This window comes from Aquarana catesbeiana, linkage group LG08 (genome assembly GCF_042186555.1).
Source record: "Aquarana catesbeiana isolate 2022-GZ linkage group LG08, ASM4218655v1, whole genome shotgun sequence".
Lineage (NCBI taxonomy): Eukaryota > Metazoa > Chordata > Amphibia > Anura > Ranidae > Aquarana > Aquarana catesbeiana.
In genome coordinates this window covers 230,288,243-230,307,962 of record NC_133331.1, presented here as the reverse complement: position 1 = coordinate 230,307,962, position 19,720 = coordinate 230,288,243, and the positions used below count along the sequence as shown (strand labels likewise).

The window sequence follows — 19,720 nt, the reverse complement described above, 5'->3', positions numbered from 1 at the left end:
CACATGTGCAAAAAATAAGACTTTCATGAATTTCAGTGCATAAAAACACATTATAATACCCAATTTTTTGGTCAAATATAAAAGATGATGTTACTCCGAGTAAATAAATATCAAACATGTCACGCTTTAAAATTGTGTCCGCCCGTGGAATGGCACCAAACTACGTTACCTAAAAGTCCCTATAGGAGACATTTTAAAAGCCTTTTTAGGCCGTTTAGGGTTACACAGGAGGTCTGGAACTAAAATGATTGCTCTTACTCTGACATTTGCACTAGTAGGTATAAAAAAATGTAATATAATTGATATAGCAAAGCTATATATATAAATGTGTATGACATCGCTACTCTCCCAGCGGTAGCTCCTTCTAAAGCCCAGATTGCACACCCCCTGTTAAGCCTCGTACACACGATCAGATTTTCCACTGACAAAACTGCAGACTTTTGTCCGAAGAGCGTTGGCCAGGAACTTGTCTTGCATACATATGGCTAGGAATTGTTGGCCAACAAACATGAATGTAGTGACATACTACGTGGTTTTTTAGCTCTTTAGCGCCACCCTTTGGGCTCCTTCTGCTAATTTCTTGTTAGTAGAAGTTTGGTGAGTGTTGATTCGTGCTTTTCATTTCGCGCTTTTCAGTTCGTTTCTGAACTGCACCCTTTACATAGCACCCTCCTGAGCCTTGCACCCTGTACGTAGCGCCCTCCGGAGCCTTGCGCCCTGTACATAGTGCCCTCCTGAGCCTTGCACCTTGTACTTAGCACACTTCTGTACCCTGCACTCTGTACATAGCACAATCCTGAGTCCTGCATCCTGTACGTAGCATGCAATTCAGATAAAAGTAGTAATAACTGTACGCGCATATACAGGTGAATGCATACAATACTGGGGGTATATTAGATTAGCCAGGCATTAAGTCCATGGCCATAGTAGTGACAGTCCAGGGGTTAATTAAGTCTCTGACCGTTCAGGATATGAGAAGCTGGCTGGTGGGGTGGTTGGTCTAAAGAGGCGGTTGCTGTCCTCAGAGAGCTGGCTCTGTGGTATTGCAAGAGGGGATGGAGAACGGAAGTGCCACCTGAGTGCACTATTAGTATGAAAGTTTTAATGACACATAAAAAAATAACACTTACAAGAAGGACATGATAAAAAGGCTCATCTGTGAGTAGCAATCTGTGTGTGTTCCTCGAGCTCCAGTCCGGAAGGTGTATCAGCGTTGTAGGGCTGCAAGTGGAAGCTTTCAGGTGGTTGTTCTTCCTGTGGCCATCAGGGAGAAGCTGGGACCGGCGTGGAGCGCACAGAGCATGTGCGTGACGTCACGGGTCATCCAACGGCTTCCGGGCACACTCCAGGGGGAGGGCAAACACAGAGGGAGGGTTCTGGGGCTGGATAAGCTAGGCTACGCGCTCTGAGCTGCTGCTCCTTCAATAGGCCTGAGGGATATTTTCTGAGATACTGAATTTTGGGTTTTCAATAGCTGTAAGCCATAATCATCTAAATTAAAAGAAAGAAATGCTTGAAATGTATCTCTCTGTCTGTAATGATTCTATATAATAGATGAGTTTCACTTTTTGAACTGAATTACTGAAATAAATTACCTTTCTGATGATATCCTAATTTTTGGAGATGCACCTGTATGTCCTTTTATTATTTGTCATGAGAGTCGTGCTGCAACATGTAGGTCTTCTTGTTTCTATCGTCCTACGGAGCAGGAAAAAAGTTCTACCCTATTTGACCTGCACTCTTGGAATTAGTGCACCCATTTTTTTTTTTTTTTCTGTGAAAGACAAGGCATTACATCTTAATGAGCAGTGCCGTTGGCATAAGGAGCAAATGTTGCACGAGTCATATATATCAAAGTAAAAAACATGTAAAACATGAACAAAAACATAGTTAGAATATGTAGTACAATTGGGAGTATAAAAGACTTAGCAATCATTTAACAGGATGGCGGCAGGGCACCCTCCCTTACAGGGAGTGAGGGGAACTCCAACCGTCCAGCTTTCTACAATTACGTGTCCCCTTAAGAGGAGTTGTAATGTGTAAGTGGACAGGTCAGCTTTCCAAACAAGTAATTATGGTGTGCTAAGAAGATTAAGGGCTGGGTCTCCTGGGTGGGGCGTAAGGGGAGGGAGGCAACTATAGGCCTCCAACTGACCTCCCCCCACACATCACCCATACCTGGACCACCCTATGGCAGAGTTTGCTCCATGGTGGCAAAGCTATGCCAACCCCCGGGTGAGCCGGACTGTCTCATGGTAACAAACTCTCCAGTTTGCTGGTCCGACTTGCACGTCTTTTCACCCTTTACTACCTGGTGTGTAAACACCTGAGCAACCATTGGTCAGGGGACCGGGGTAAGAAGAGATAAAAGTGATAAAAAGTATAGGGAACAAGAAAAGAAAGACAGAATAACTGGAACATACCTGGAATCTTGCGTCCAACACCACCTCTCACTTCCCGCCCCAGGTACCACAGCAAAATATGATAAGTAGCTGAAAGAAAAGGATTTTTTCCCCCCACCTCAGGCAGCTAGGTTAGGTCTCTGTTCTCACCTGTGGAGTTTGAGGACATCTCTTAAGTGATGGCTCTGCCAGTTCCAGTAGGGCCGCGTCTAAGCTAGAGGACACTTGTCCTGGGTCGGAGACATGTGCTATCCAAGGGGTACCCCTACAGGTCCTCTGCTTCCCTTATTTCACTCACCTTACGCCTCCATTTCTCCCTGCCAGGGATTTGTGTTCGTTTCCAGTATATGGGGAGCAGCCACTTAGCTGCATCCAGTAGGTGAGGCAATACATTCTTCCTATAAGGAAGTGAACCGGGGAGAGAGGGACGTCCAGACCCATGATGTCCTTAATCTTGGACCTAATGTCCTCCCAATAGGGTCTAATCACTGGACAGTCCCACCAGATATGCAGGAGTGTACCCCTGTGACCACAGCCCCTCCAGCACCGGTCCGAAGTGGATGGGTAAATTTGTGCTAAGTCCACTGGTACGCGGTACCAACGCGACAGAATCTTATAGTTCGTTTCCTGGGTTTTGGAGTCAATAGAGCTGTATTGGGTAAATTGGTAGAGGTGGGCTAACTGGGTTGGCATGTGGGCTTAGCTGTGGAAGCAGTAGAGCCAGATGGTAGAATACGGAAACCATGTGCGGAATCAGTTCCTATGCATTATGTGTTATGTATTATTCCTATGCGTCTATGTGTCTCAAAAAAGTTGTGAAGTCGCCTATACCTCCAGATATCCATAGGGAAACTCCTGTGTTGGTCCCGTAGGGTCTCCGAGGGTAATAGTTTACCGTTCTGCAGAAGTCCACCACAGCTGGCATTATCATCCACCCAGACCACCTGTCCCCCAGGAGGGAACTTTAGAAATCCCCCCAGTTTAGAGTTGAGGCAATCCCAGGCTGCTAGGGCATGGGTTGACAATGGGATTGTAAAGTCCAACAACCCCCTGTGTTCCTGAGCCAACCATGGGACGAAAGACAGGTTTCTACCTGCCATGTATTTCTCCAGGGAGACCCAGAGTTTGGATTGAGTGTGGAAGCGCCAGTTGAGTATCCTCTGGAGGACAATTGCCCTATAATACCTCTGAATGCCTGGTAGGCATAGGCCTCCTGCGACTCTTGGGTGGCTCAGCACTAAGTGCAATTCTTGGTCTCCGATTATTCCAGACAAAACCCGATAGCATGCTGGACATTTGGGTGAAAAAACCTCTAGGCAAGGGGACAGGTATCATCTACATGAAAACAGTATTCATGGAAGAATATTCATTTTTACAAGGTTGATTCGCCCTAACCAGGTGAAGGCTGTCTTAGTCCAGTGAGCTAAGTCCTTTTTCACTATTGTCATCAGGGGGGGTAATTTGCTGCATATAAGGTGTTAAATCTATCCGTCAGCTGAATGCCCAAATATTTTAGGGATGACTTAGCCCAGGTGAATGGGAAGGCTGCTTGTAACCTGTATCTCAGATTTTGTGTGAATAATTTTAAAGTTAGAAAGTGTCCCAAAATGTCGGAGTTCTCGCCTCAGGTTAGGCCATGAGATCAGGGGGTCTGTGAGGTGGAATAACACATCATCGGCATATGCCAAGAGCTTGTGCTCTGCATTACCAACTGTCAGTCGTTTGATATCTACGCTAGTCCTTTGATATCTACGCTCACCCTCTCTGTGCGTAGAAAGGGTTCAAGCACCAGAGGAAAGAGAATGGGTGAGTGTGGGCACCTCTGTCTCGTGCCGTTTCTGATCGAGAATATGGGGAGAGGGGTCCATGATCCACGTCAGCATATGCATTCGTAGTCCCAAGGACTCTAACACTGTGCACAGATAGGTCCAGTCGACCCTGTCAAACCCTTTTTCCGCATCGGTGGACAAGATCAGGTAGGGTGGGAGGCCGGGGAGGTACGTGCCCAGTGGATAAGTAGTATTGCCCTGATGGAGTTGTCTCTAGCCTCCCGACCCACGATGAACCCTATCTGGTCAGGGTGAACAATAAATGGGACCAGGTGTTTCAGTCTGGTCCCAAGGACTTTCGCTAAAATCTTAATATCCACATTAAGGAGGGCTATAGGTCGGTAACTTTGGGGCATAGTGGGGTCCATTCCATTATTGGGGATCACTGAGATATGAGCCAACAGTGCCTCTGTAGGGATTGCGGTGCCTTCTGCTATAGCATTGAAGTAACCACACATCGATTCCAACAGCAGGGGTAGGAATAATCTGTAGTAAGCCTTGGTGAACCCTTCAGGGCCAGGGCTCTTCCCGTTAGGGTTAGGCAAGGACTTCACGGTTGTCTCAGTAGGGGTAATGGGGGACTCCAGGGTACAGCACTGCTCGTCAGTCAACGGGGGAAGGCCAGAAACAGTCATGTAAGCTTGAATGGCAGTCAGTTTTGCTGTGTCTGAAGTGTCTGATGTGTCCACCATAATGTCGCAGTCATGATAAAAATCGCAGATCGCCACCATTACTAATAAAAAATGTATAATAAAAATGCCATAAATCTAGCCCCTATTTTGTAGATGCTATAACTTTTGCGCAAACCAATCAATATATGCTTATTGCGATTTTTTTTTACCAAAAATATGTAGAATACATATTGGCCTAAACTGAGAAAGAATTTTTTTAGATAAAACTCATTGAAAAAAACGGCATGGGTCCACCCCAGTCCATTACCATGCCCTTTGGGTCTGGTATGAATATTAAGGGGAACCCCGAACCAAAATGTAAAAAACAAACTGCGTGGGGTTCCCCCCAAAATCCATACCAGGCCCTTCAGGTCTGATATGGAAATTAAGGGGAACCCTGCACCAAATTTTTAAAAAAATTGTCGTAAGGGTCCCCCCCCAAAATTCATACCAGACCCTTCAGGTCTAGTATGGTTTTTAAGATGAACCCTGCTCCAAATTTTTTTTTAAAAATGGCGTAGGGGTCCCCCCCAAAATCCATACCAGACCCTTATCCAAGCACACAAGGGGGAGACGAGAGAGCTCCCCCCCTCCTGAACCGTACCAGTCCACATGCCCTCAACATGGGGAGGGTGCTTTGGGGTCTGACCCCAAAGCACCTTGTCCCCATGTTGATGGGAATAAGGGCCTCATCGCCATAACCCTTGCCCAGTGGTTGTGGGGGTCTGTGGGCGGGGCGCTTATTGGAATCCGGAAGCCCCCTTTAACAAGGGGACCCCCAGATCCCACCATCCCCTATGTGAAATGGTAACGGGGTACATTGTACCCCTACCATTTCACAAAAAAAGTGTCAAAAATGGTAAAAAAGACAAGAGACCGCTTAGGACAAGTCCTTTATTAAAAAATGAAAAAATAAAAATGTCCAGCAATGTAAATCCACAGTAACTTGCATATAAGCCTTTAAAATTAGCACTTATGGTTTTTCGTGTTAGTGTCCCATAGACTTTAACTGTGTTCTGCGGCTTTCGAATTTGCCCCAAACACCGCATATTGTTCGGTGTTCGCCGAACGGTCAAACAACCAAAGTTCGGCCTCGAACCGTTCACCCATCCTTAATAGCTGCAGGCAATAATATCTGTGAATTCTCCCTCTTCTTACAAGCTGACTTCAATGCACTGTTTAACTGGCCAACTATGTAGCAAATGAGGTTTGCTTATAAATGTAAAGTTATATACTTGGAGGCTAAACATATGCACGCATCATACATACTAGGAGGAGTACAAATAGGGGAATCAGTGTTGGATAAGGATCTGGCTGTTCTGTTAGATCAATGATGGCAAACCTTGGCACCCCAGATGTTTTGGAACTACATTTCCCATGATGCTCAACTACACTGCAGGTTCGCCATCACTGTGTTAGATCATATGCCTAATAATAACATGCAATGGCAAGCTGCGGTTTCCAAAGCAAGCAAAATCCTTTCTTGTGTTAAAAGTGGTATAGACTGCAGAAAAAGAGACATCATTTTGACCCTGTACAAATCATTAGTTTTAAATCTAGAAAATGCAGTTTAGTTTTGAGCACCAGTTCACAAAAAAAGAATATTGGAGAAAGTGCAGAGAAGGGCAACCAAAAAGAGGCATGGAGGAGCTCAGTTATGAGGAAAGATTAGCTGAACTAAATGTATTCTCTCTTGAGAAGAGGAGGTTGAAGAGAGATATGATCAACATGTTGTTGTGAGTGTGGTATGGAATCTTAATAATACGTATGGGGAATTTGAATTATATAAAAAGTTAGTGTTTTGCGCAGTGCCTCAAACCTTACGGTAAAAATGTGAACTTTGTTCAGACAATCAGTAACATACCACAATAAATTCCTGAGTTCGTTAATCTATGGGGAATTCTTACCAATGTATAAATATCTCCCAATAAAATGAATAAGTAAACAGTTGTTATTCATTTACAAGTATAATCATACAATTTCATACAGAACCGTGATTTCTGGTGATTAATAATTCATACACCCTACCAAAGACATCAACGCGGTAATAAAACTATTTTCCTTAATATTTGATAACTAACCCAAGGGTAGCCCAAATGACTATGTTAAAAAAAAAAATTGCGGTAATTGCGCCTTAAGTTCAAAAACACTATGGGGTTCATTTACTATAGCGCTGCGGTGCTAATTAGTGCTAATTGCCGCTAATTCGCGGCAATTTAGCGCTAATTAGCACTAAAACGGTATTCACTATAGTGCTGGTGAGAAAATACTCCCAAAATCGAATGAACTATAGTTCTCAGAAACCAAATAGCGCCCAAACCCTTACTCTGCTAAAACCTGGAGTAGTGCACATGGAAATAATGTTTAGAGCATGATATAATTGCCTAAATGGTACTGAAATATGCAGTATATTATTTAAAGATAATCTGCTTTTAAACTGTGTGAAAAAGTGATTTCTACACTGAAACATCTTTAAAAGTCTGAGAAGTAAAAAATTCCCCATTTTGGACAACTAGGTGCCGACACAACTGAGCATGCTCAGACCTGAAAATAGCTCTCATTTTAATTCAAGTGACTTTTTTACCCGGCGCTATAGTAAATACCAAAATGAGAGCTAATGAGAGAGCATTTTTTGGAAGTGAAAATCTGCTCTATTCTAGTCCAATGCAAGTTTTAGCCATTGATTCTAATGGAACAATTGTAACTTTCACAAAAAAAAAACTTTTAATGTTGAGATGAAATGTATCTTTCTCTGAAATAAATTTTCCTTTGCAACATTGTTGCTTCTACTTAAAATATTTTGTTTTTAAGAATGCTAGAATGTGGAATGTTTTGATGTTTTGGTAAAATATATTTTTCTCTGTCACTTTCACTTGTTACTCTCCATCTCACAACAATCTTTACCCCAAACTCACACAGGTGTCTTTACAATCCACAAACAATACCATTGCTGATGCAAATTTAAAATGAATCACAATTTTTTGTGCTTTTTATTATTTCCAAATATTCATAATTTGAGCCCCAAAAATGTGATATGTGTACCAACATCAGAAAGCAAAATGTAATTCCCAAAAATTTGAGGGTAATATTCTACTCTCACCAGCAAAAAAACACCAAATATCACAGAATAAATCAAGAAGAATAATGCCCCGTACACACGGTCGGATTTTCCGATGGACAATGTCCGATCGGAGCGTGTTGTCGGAAATTCCGACCGTGTGTGGGCGCCATCGGACATTTTCCATCGGATTTTCCGACACACAAAGTTGGACAGCAGGAGATAAAATTTTCCGACAACAAAATCCGATCGCGTCAATTCCGACCGTGTGTGGCCTGTTCCGACGCACAAAGTGCCACGCATGCTCAGAAGAAATTCCGACACGGGACAGCTCGTTCTGGTAAACTTAGCGTTCGTAATGGATAAAGCACTTTCGTCACGCTGCAATGTTCAAAATGGTTTAATACAGCGCACTCTCTTCTTCTTTATAATGTGACAAGAATTAAGTCGTTTTGATGCTCATATTCACACACTTCTCACAAACTTTTTTCGTTACTATTTATCGGGATTCCCTCAATATATTTTGATTTCTCACATCTGACAACATATTTTTTTTTTTGGTTTTTTTACTTTAATGTAGAATCTTTTTTTGTGTTTCTCTTTTTATTTTTTATTTTTTGGTGATTTTGATTTGTACTCCCGAAAATGTTTGTGTGTTTTTTGTGACAAGTTCCCACAACACCACTAATATGTTGTTCTATTTAATCTGTAGGAGGAGATTGTTTGGTGTTGTTGTCCCTTGTTAATTTCACATTGTACTTTAGAAATGTACCTGAATCGCCACCAACAAACTGTCCTTTTTGGATGAAAACACACACAGGAGAGTAGAATTTACCGAAAAATATTTTATTAAGGGGTCACAACTATAAACAAAGAGGGAGGCAACGCTGGGGAAACTGCAGAAGTGGGCGAAGCCTTGGACCCCCGGGGCAGACATCAATTATTTAAAAGCAAAATTGGTGGCCTGAGGAGTCCTTATCTAAGGGAGGGCAGTGTGGTCCAGAAGTCCCAGAGATCCGGAAAGCAGCAGATGACATCTGTGTCCCCAGGCTGTGGTCATACAAGAGACTGCAGCTTTTGTCAGACCAGACTGAACCCAGGGTCATCACTCTTTGGTCTTCCTTCCACGCTTCCTTACAGGCTTTGGCTGTGGTGGTGGAGTTGTGGCAGCAGGAGGAGGAGGAGGAGGAGGAGGATCGTCCCTCTCCATGACATCCGTCTTGTGTGTCAGTTCCCCACTCTCCCCCTTACGTAGGACTTTATAAATCAGGTCCTCAGAAATCTTGCGTTGGCCCTCCTGCATGCCCTGCAATTTGGTGGCAGCCATGCAGGCAAAGGCCTCTTCAGGACTGGGGAAGGCTCGGAGGGACGCCGAAGCTTCCTGGATCAGCCTGTACGCTGAATCCTGCACAGGACTGGGAGTGGCCTTCCTGGCCCTTTTATATGGCAGGCGGAGGGGAGGGACCTGAGACTCAGTCAGGCTGCGACTGGTCCCTGGCTTCTCTTGGCTGACACTTAGCCCCGCCTCCTCCTGGCTGTCACTAATCCCCGCCTCCTCCTGGCTGACACTAATAATCCCCGCCTCCTCCTGGCTGCCACATTCCACAGCCTCCTCCTGGCTGAGGTCTTCCTGTGTATGAAAAAGGGACATAGTTTTAGTATTGTTTTCATCAATCACACACAATTTTCACCTCCTGACTGCTGCAAATTCAATGTTAACAAATATAACAGACTATCCTTCTGAGCCCAGCATTTTGCATTCTTGTCCCAATTTTGGGTGCCCACTACTGTCTATTGATATGTAAAACACTTTTTTCAATCAGCAATTAGTGATCAATAATAACATCTAGTAAACATCATTTCTTTATAGACAAGAAATCTGTAGAAGAATGCTATACCTGACTCAAGCTGGGCTCCTCCACTTCTTCCTGGCTGGAAGGCCCAGGTTGGATATCGGAAGCCTCAGCTGGGGTGGAAGGAAGAGTGGAAGGAAGAGTGGAGAGGGATTCCCTGACTTCAGTGTGGTCTGACAGAAATCGCAGTCTCTCATAGTACCACAGCCTGGGGACATAAATGTCATCTGCTGCAGCTCCGGATCTCTGGGAATCTGTGACCTTCTTGCGCTCCCTAAGATAAGTGCTCCTCAGGCCACCAATTTTAGCTTTCAAATAGGGGATGGTTGCTGTGGGGACCACCGGCTTCACCAACTCCGGCAGTTTCTCCAGCGCTGCCTGCCTCTTCTGTTTATGGTTATAGTGGGGGTGTCTCACCTGCCACAGACAGGGCAGCTCTCTGTACTTGTCAATGAACAGGGGCAGGAAATTGTGGTCGTTGAACCCATCCATTTTCTCTGCAAGACACAACACAAGACAAACCCTAATGTCAGGCCAAACTCCCCTAATCTTGTTACAATATAGGCTTCCATTTCGAAGCAGTATAGGCCCAAGTTTAGATCCTACCTTCGTTAGCACGATCGGCGTCTCCGATGCTCCTTCCTCCGCTCACAGATCGTACGTAAGACGCGCGCGTTACGATTTATACACACTGCGCATGCGTATAACTCCGCCCGCCCCTGACGTTCTTTCTATTCTATTCCCCGCCCCTTTTCGTTCGGCGCAGTGGAGGAAGAGCACATGGCGGATAGACAGCAGGATCGTGCTAATTACAGCAACGAGGAGGAGGAGGAAAGGCCGGAGCCTGAAACGTCCCGATCCAGAAGGAGATTAAAGGACTCAAATATGTCCTTTGGGGAGATGTTGGAGATGGTGGACATCCTGAAGAAGGCCGACTATGATGGAAAGTATGGGCCTTACCCCAACCCCAATGTCCGAAAGGCCAAGATCATGGCGAAAGTGGTCAGGAGTCTGCACCGGAAATTCGGGGTACGACGATAGAAAGATCAGCTCAGGAAGCTGTGGTCGGACCTGAAATTACGAGAACATGAGCAGTACAGAAAGATCCGGAGAGTGCTGCAAAAAAGTAAGTAGTTGTGCTGTGTTCCTATTGTTCTTGTGTTTATTACGTTCGTGCTGCTCCATGTGCTTTTAGGAACTGTTGTACAGTTTAAAATGGCAACTTTCATGTTCATGGGCACATTATTCGTTCGGATCACACATTTTTTTTTCGGACTATAAAATACCATTGTTTAGCCCATATGCATTTGGCCACCATTTTGAGGCCCTATACTTGTCTTCAAAGAATTGGGTTGTGTAGATGGCTTTGTTACTAGAATGAAATGCAAACTAGATTGTGTGTAAGGAGAGGACACTCAGCAGCTGTTTTCACATCTGGACACTGGAGCACTAGTGTGGGACCCCAGAACACCATTTTTATTAGGGGGGCCACACAGGTGCTCCAGTGTATACTATAGGGGGGGCTACATCTGTGAAGCTTGTACTAAACAGGTAAAGTATTGCAGCTTGACAAAGGACAATAAAAAATATACATCTTGGAACTCTGCTAAAATAGATAATTGTACCCCACTTCCAAGCAATGTTTCATCTTTATAGTTCTGACATTAAATATCTGTGTGCTAATTATACCATTTTTGTTTTACATAGGGGAGAAAAGACTCGGAGGACACCCCTCATCCGAGGAGACCAGAGACCCCCCCCCCCCTCTGGAAGAAGGTGAAATCCCCCCAACACAAGATGAGCAGGAGGAAGAAGACGTGGTGGAAGTAGTCACCACAACAGGTGAGTGTCTGTGACCACAGGCTCAGATAAGAGATGGATGGCGGCATTTTTTTTAGACCTAATTTATTTTGTGTTTCCTCTCTTTTTAGGTGATCGTGAGGTTGTGGATGAAGATCCTTTCACATCCGAAAGTGCCCAGATCCTGATCGGGGAGATCATGGGGTGTAATTTACAATTGGAAATCATCAAGCAAAACATCAATGATGTTATTCCCAAATATAAAAACATCATTGATGTTTTGGGGCGAGTTTAAAGCCCCTCCAAATCACTTTCTTCTTCTGTTTGCTACAATGTGCGAAATGTTTTTGTGATTTTTCCCAAAGCCAAATTTGGAGGATGCACACAGTGTGTCAACATGTGCTATCTGCCATCACGGGAGATCAATGGATGCGTTTTGGGGGTGCAACCCCTTCCTCAATAATAAAGTAGCGGTGAGGAAGGGCTTTCTCCCCCAAAACACGTCCCTTGATCCCCCCTGATGGCAGATAGCACATGTTGACATTGGGAAATTTGTGTGCATCTTCCAAATTTGGCTTTTCCAGGGGTGATTTCACCTCATCTGAACGCAATATCAAACACAGTTCCTAAATACTCATGTCTGATATTGCCTTCCAGTTCTACCAAATGTGAACTTTGTAAGATCAAGATTTGTGTCTTTCTTGTGGGTTTTACACAGGCCTGTTTTCTATAAAATGGACATTTTGATTTTGGATAATGACACCACAAAAATTGTTATACAACAAACATGTTGGTTTGTCAGAAAAACCTTTGGTAAATGCACATGTGATTGTGCAGGTATTAAAAAGATTGCTCATCAAGAATGTGTGGATTATTGTCTCAACGCTACAACACTTTTGGGGTGATGTAATTGTTGTTTTATGAGAAAATGGGGATATTTCCTAAGGGGAAATCCACTTTGCACTACAAGTGCAGTTTCAGTGCAGTTGCAAGTGCACTTGTAGTGAAAAGTGTCTTTGCATTTAGTAAATAACAGCCAACAGTGCTTTGTATAAGGTTACACAATCACGACATTTTCTGGACTCCACACATTTCTGTCAGGGTCAGCTAAAACAAACACAAGCAGTAAATGTCCACAAAGAAGAGCCTGGGGGGAGATGCCTGTCGAGAACTTGAGGTCCTGCAGACTTCTCCCTGTGGCCAAATACCGCAAGGTAGCGACCAACCTCTGCTCCAGAGTGATGGCTTGCCTCATGCAGGTATCCTGCCTGCTGATATAGGGGGTCAGCAAAGCCAACAAACGGTGAAATACGGGGTCCGTCATCCTGAGAAAGTTCCTGAAATCATCAGGATTATTCTCACGGATCTCACAGAGCAAAGGCATATGAGAGAACTGGTCACGCTGAAGCAACCAATTCTTGGTCCATGAACTCCTCCCCACCCTGTTCATGGACTGGACTTGTGTCAAGGTCAGGACCCCAACACCAAGCCCCCGCACAGCACGAACTCCACGAGGAGTACGCATACGAAACATGGCTAGAAAACGGTCGGCTGCTCAGAACGAAGTAACAGAACGCACTGAAGAACAGCAAGGCCTGTGAAGAGCGACCTGAAAAACAGCAACGAGCGGACAAGATCGCACAGAAAACTCCGATACGAACTGACTGCACGCACTGAAGAGCAAATACAAACCCACAAGCACAAACTGAACGTCAGAAAACGATCTGAAAGCCACGAGTCTGAAAAAGCGCGAATCGTCTCTCACCAAACTTTTACTAACACGAGATTAGCAAAAGGAGCCCAAAGGGTGCCGCGCTTGGTTCTGAACTGGCCTTTTCTAGTCTCGTCGTACGTGCTTGACGTCACCGCGTGGTTGTCGATCGGAAATTCCGACAACTTTGTGCGACCGTGTGTAGGCAAAACAAGTTTGAGCCAACATCCGTCGGAAAAAATCCGAGGATTTTGTTGTCGGAATGTCCGAACAAAGTCCGACCGTGTGTACGGGGCATAACTCTTGAGTAATGTAATTCAATCACCTGTATGTCCAAAGAAATGCAGTATTTATGTGTATTTATGTGTTTTTATGTGTAGGAGGTTCTCACATGTGGCAGCTCCATGGCTTAGAGGTTAGAACCTCTGCTTAGTATCCCTGAGCGTCTGGGTTCAAATCTCAACCATGCTGCTTCATGTAGAGAAGATGTCTCATCTCCCAGGTCCTATAACTATGTCTAAATGTAGTATTTATGTGTAGGAGGGTCCCACCACCATTGTAAATCTTTTCCAGATACACTATTTAGCCAAAAGTATTGGGACGCCTGCCTTTGCACACACATGAACTTTAATGTCAGCCCAGTCTTCGTCCGTAGGGTTAAAATTTGATTTGGCCCACCCTTTGCAGCTAGAACAGTTTCTAGGAAGGCTGTCCACAAGGTTTAGTGTGTCTATAGGAATGTTTGATCATTCTTCCAGAAGTGCATTTGTGAGGCCAGGCACTGATGTTGGATGAGAAGGCCTGGCTCGCAGTCTCTGCTCTAATTCAGCCAAAGGGTGTTCTATTGGGTTGAGGCCAGGACTCTGTGCAGGCCAGTCAAGTTTCTCCACCCCAAACTTGCTCATCCATGTCTTTATGGACCTTGCTTTGTGCACTGGTGTGCAGTCATGTTGGAACAGAAAGGGGCTTTCCCCAAACTGTTCCCACAAAGTTGGGAGCATGAAATTGTCCAAAATGTCTTAGTATGCTGACGCCTTAAGAGTTCCCTTAACTGGAACTAAGAGGCCAAGCCCAACCCCTGAAATACAAGCCCACACCATAATCCCCCCTCCACCAAATCATTTGGACCAGTGCACAAAGCAAGGTCCATAAATACATGGATGAGTGATTTTGGGGTGGAGGAACTTGACTGGCCTGGACAGAGTCCTGACCTCAACACAACAGAACACCTTGGGGATGAATTAGAGAGGAGACTGTAGGTCAGGCCTTCTCATCCAACATCAGTGCCTGACCTCACAAATGCACTTGGAAGAATGGTCAAACATTCCCATAGACACACTCCTAAACCTTGTGGACAGCCTTCCCAGAAGAGTTGAAGCTGTTATAGCTGCAAAGGGTGGGTGCAAATGAGTTTTGAACCCAATACTAATACTGGGATGCCATTGCAGTTCTTGTGCGTTTAAAGGCAGGTGTCCCAATACTTAGGCCAATATATTGTATATTGCTTGTGACACTGAGCATGGCTATGGACTTAGGGCTGGTTCACACCACGGAGATGCAGAGGCTGAGGCTGCCTGGTGGCTAAGTGGGTAGCAGTTCTGTCTAGCAGCACCGAGGATGTTGGTTCAATTCCCCAACATGCTAATCCTTGTGTTGAAGTTTATATGTTCTCCCTGTGAGGGTTTCTCACCACAATCCAAAGACATGCTGGCATCCTATTTGTCTCCTGTCGAAATAGGTTCTAATGTAAGAAAGTTACTTTTGGACTTTAGATTGGAAGCTCATTGTAGCCAGGGACTGGTGTTAATGTTTGTTAGCACTGATCATACCCTAGGAACTTTTAAAATTTTAGGGTTTAAACTGCACAGGTACATATGCTTAGAAAACTGTTGCTTTGTTTATGTGGATGCAAATGGACTTTGATCTTTGGCCTGTAGTTGGAGATTTGATGCACATAGCCAAGTGCTAACACAGTTGCGAATTATTATTATGTGTTCCTGCTCATCAGCTGCAATCACTTTAGACATACATGAAGGGATAGATTGAAAGATACTGGTGGGAGTGTACTTCTATTGGGCATGTCAGTGTGCTAATAATACAACCTCTCTTATATAAAGGCCTGCAGTAGGGGGGGTTCGTTTGGCCTGAGAAGGTCAGGTTTTTTTGCTGTGATTTGTGGGGGAGAAGGAATGATATTGTGCCTATTGACAAATGCCCAACTAGGGATATATGCTGAAATTCTTGTGCATTTTTCAATCAAAAGTGGGTTTATGTGGCCATGCTGTCAATGTTGTGTGTGTATTGTTGCTGTCTGATCATGCAAACATCGTTTGGAAGCATCTGCTGACCTTCTACCCTTTTTGATCTCGTTGTTTAATCGTGTACACCAAAATGCAGCTTCCAGCAGAACATGGTCACCAATGTATGTATGTGTGGATTGTGGGCTGGTGGTGGGTGTTTTGAATAAGTCTTTTTTAATATTATGTTGGAATGCTTTGTAAGAATGACTGTTAAGTATGTTTCTATAATCTTGCAGATAAAAATGTGATGTGTTGCCCGTTATACACTGAAATTAAAGCTGTGTCCACTCTAAGGTTTTGTCAAATTTTAGATTGTAAGCTCCTATGAGCAGGGCCCTTAAAATCTCATTGCTAAATGTAGCACCATATATCCTGTCCAAAATTTTTGAAGCTAGTAAATGAATGTACATATTTTTTTTTTTTGCTGGTAAAATAAAAGTACATTATTGAGCTTTGTTGTGGTGTTTTTTTTTCTTCTACTTTTCTTTCTCTTTAGTTTTTGTGGTGGTTTTGGGAAAGTGCAATATCTCTTATATCTTATTTCAATATGTATTTGTGCACCAAAAAACTAATCTCTTCGCCCTGGTTCACATTGATGCTACTTTGAAATTGCGCTACTTCACTTGAAGTAGCACAATTTCAAAGTAGCAAGGTCAGCATGATTTCAGGTGCTACTTGATAGACATCCATGTGGCTTCATACACAGATGTCTATTGAAGTTGCACCTGAAATCGGCAAAAGTAGTGCAGTAACTACTTTAGCTAATTGGTGCGGCGCCACAAAATCGGTGTTGCATCGATTGGAACAGTGGCATTGCTGCCAATACTCATGTGATTTGATCTCTCAAATCGCATGACAAATCCCTGCAATGTAAACCTAGGCTTCTGCACACCTGCAAGTAAATGATAAAGGTGGAATCTTTATATATAACAGCTGTGGAGAATTGCAGGTAATAAATTCAGCTGGTGGATAGGCAGTGTTGTATGAGTCATCTTTAGTTCACATTGGTGCGATTTGACATGTCAAAGCGGTGGCAATTGCACCGTTTTAATTGGTGCGACTTTGGGGTGCAATTTGTGTTGATATCAGTGCAGAAACCTGCACAGATGTCTCTGAAATTCCCCCTGCAGTCGGGACTGACATGCGGGAATGAAATTGTGTGATTTCCTCCCTCTGTCAGTGTGAACCAGGGCTCAAACTGGGCCTTATGGTTTTTGTCATTCACCTGCTGCTAACCCAGGGACACCATTTCTTATTGAACGTCTTTAAATATCATAAGTAGAAATACAAATTTGCATATTTACAAATAAACAAAAATAATAAAATTCTAATCGTGGTTGCGATCAAATATTCACATCAGCCATCAAAAGAGTGTGGTTTCACCTTCTGACCCAGAAATAAGTCATTGTAATCACCCAGAAGTTCCTGTGCTGGTCAGGATCTCCATCTAGGTGGCTATGGCGAGGTCCCTCTTTAGCAAAGAGGAGGTGCTGCTCATTTTCCGGATAAGGGTATGATATGTACTTGTGCTTAATTAATGTGGGGTGGATGTGGTAGTTAGATTTGGTGTGGGTGGGGTTCATTGATTTGTTTGGCATCCCCACACATTTGCTTCTGGCCCATGTGCACACATCACTTCCTGCATTTGTTCTGCTGATGTAAATGCAAGTATAAATAAGAGCTCCTTTCTATTAAAATATATATGACTTGTTTCAAAGTTGGGCGACTTTGGACCTCCGAGTTGCTTGACAAGTTGTACCCCATGATTTTCAATGATAACTAGGGATGGGCCGAACACCCCCCTGTTCGGTTCGCAGCAGAACATGCGAACAGACAAAAAGTTCGTTCAAACACCGTTAAAGTCTATGGGACACGAACATGAATAATCAAAAGTGCTAATTTTAAAGGTTAATATGCAAGTTATTGTCATAAAAAGTGTTTGGGGTCCTGCCCTAGGGGACATGTATCAATGCAAAAACAGTTTTAAAAACAGCCGTTTTTTCGGGAGCAGTGATTTTAATAATGCTTGGAGGAGGAGCTGAAAGAGCCACCGATGGACCCAGAAGAGCAGGTTCGGGGCAACTCTGTGCAACACAAGCAGCACAGTGGAGGTAAGTATTATATGTTTGTTATTTTAAAATAAAAAAACAAACCTTTAGTGTCCCCTTAACAGTGGATGTAAAAATATTAGCAAAAACTTTGCTAACAGGTTGAACTATCATACATCAACCACAAAAGTTCACTGCTGTATATCCTTACAGCCACCGTCAGGGAGGGGGGCAGGACTTCCCCAACGTTTAAGCTGGGTAGGGAGACTGTGCAGGGCTGAACCCTTTTTCCATTGCTATTCACTCTTGCAATAGAACCCCTGCAGCTATGATATAAACCATTGAGAATATAGTTGGCTTCTGCTATGAATCGCTACATGAGAAGATAATTCTGTATGCAGATGACATGCTTCTGCTTCTAGGCAACACGACTACATCCCTCAAAGAGTAATAACTACCATCTCACCTTTTGGAGACCATTCTGACCTCATGATTTATTGATCTAAATCTGCTCCAAATTTCAGAACACTGTGCTCTTAATATTATGCCTTTGCTACTCCAGTTTAAGGTCAAAATAATAATCTGGAATAAACTATGGCTTTACCTGATTGGCAGAACCAACCTTATAAAAAGCTTCATGCCCCAAACTGTTATATTTTTTCACATAATTACCCATTGGCAATACCTTTACAAATTTTTTGCCTAGTCAGTTACATCTTCTGTACTTTACTTTGGAAGGACAAAAAACACAGACTGAAACTGAAACAGCTACAACGGCTCAAAGATAGGGGTGGGGTATTCCTCCCTAACTCTTGGCTGTACTACTTGAGCTCAGATGCAACACCTCATTGAGGCATTTTCAAATATGATGGATAACCCCCCACCCCCCGTTCCAGACCACATACTTTATCAATAGTATGATACTATACTAACTCCCAGGATATTCTGGGAGGCCTAGAGTCTCTTAAATTTAGTAAACCGAATAGACTATACCCCACATATACTCTTATGCAGAATGTCTGGATTAAGCTTAAATTCCTACAGGCAGTGACAGGTTTCACTAGCTTTAGTCCCATTTGGGATAATGAGTCTTACCCTGAGTTAGCAAAGCTCACATACTGTATGCACCAGTATGGTGGATGTGGGGCATTACACATCTTCAACATATATTTTACAACAGGTCCCTGCTTTCCTTTGTGGAGCTACGCTCTATACTACCTTTTGGTGATCTTACCTCCTAAAGTGTTCTTACCACTTTAATGTAATGTCTACCAAATACAGAGGAAAGCGCCCATTTGTAAACAACCACGGAAGCATGTGGAAGGGTAATCATCCAAGGACGATCAGCAGAACGCCATGTAGGACAACAGTAAAAGTAGAACAGGGCTGGGTGGGGGGTATGGCAGCAAAGTTGGCTACAGGACTACAGACACCCTGGGCATTAACAATGTGTCCTGTAGCTTCAGTCAGCAAACTCAGAGACACAAACTGACCAAGCCAGCATAGATTTGCTTCTGTGTTTGGTGTGATTAGATTGCAACAGGAAAGAAGAGAAACTGTCAGGATCACCATATATTTGCTAATAAATAAGTGTGTCGTGAAAGAAAAAGCAACATTTACAAGATAGGGTATTACTGGATATTACTAGTATTAATTCTTATCATGCTGACCCTTCTGTGCCTCCCCTTGAATAAATGTTATACTTGAGATTCATCTATTTTTTCCATAATTCTGTTTTCATGGTAGGTGGCCCAGTACATTAAGTTTGAAATGCCTGTGCTGTGCAGCTTTGTTGAAAAACTGAAGGAAGAGGAGGATAGAGAAATAAACAAACTGACTAAAAGGTAAGATATACGCTATGTGTTCATGAATATGATTATGAGGTTTGATTATTGAGTTATTTGGTATAGTTACATTCCTTTTCATATATAGTATGAAAAAGGAAATGTTCTATAGACAGCTTTTTAAGAGCCCCTGTGAGTCCAGCCTGCAATAGGCTGCATTTCAGCTGTTTTGCTGAGTACAGTGCCAAACAACTTAAAGTGTTA

At 43.5% G+C, this 19,720-nt stretch overlaps 1 protein-coding gene across 14 annotated transcripts in view; it reads left to right on the top strand.

The window, feature by feature from the left end:
• The window catches only part of RASSF4 (Ras association domain family member 4), a 683,776-nt gene that overhangs the window by 625,924 nt on the left and 38,132 nt on the right, over positions 1 to 19,720 (top strand). For all 14 annotated transcript variants that reach the window (XM_073596936.1, XM_073596950.1, XM_073596935.1 and 11 more), the window contains one exon: positions 19,419 to 19,516. In XM_073596936.1, the coding sequence (XP_073453037.1) occupies positions 19,419 to 19,516 (98 nt within the window). The remainder of the gene's footprint in view (positions 1 to 19,418; positions 19,517 to 19,720) is intronic.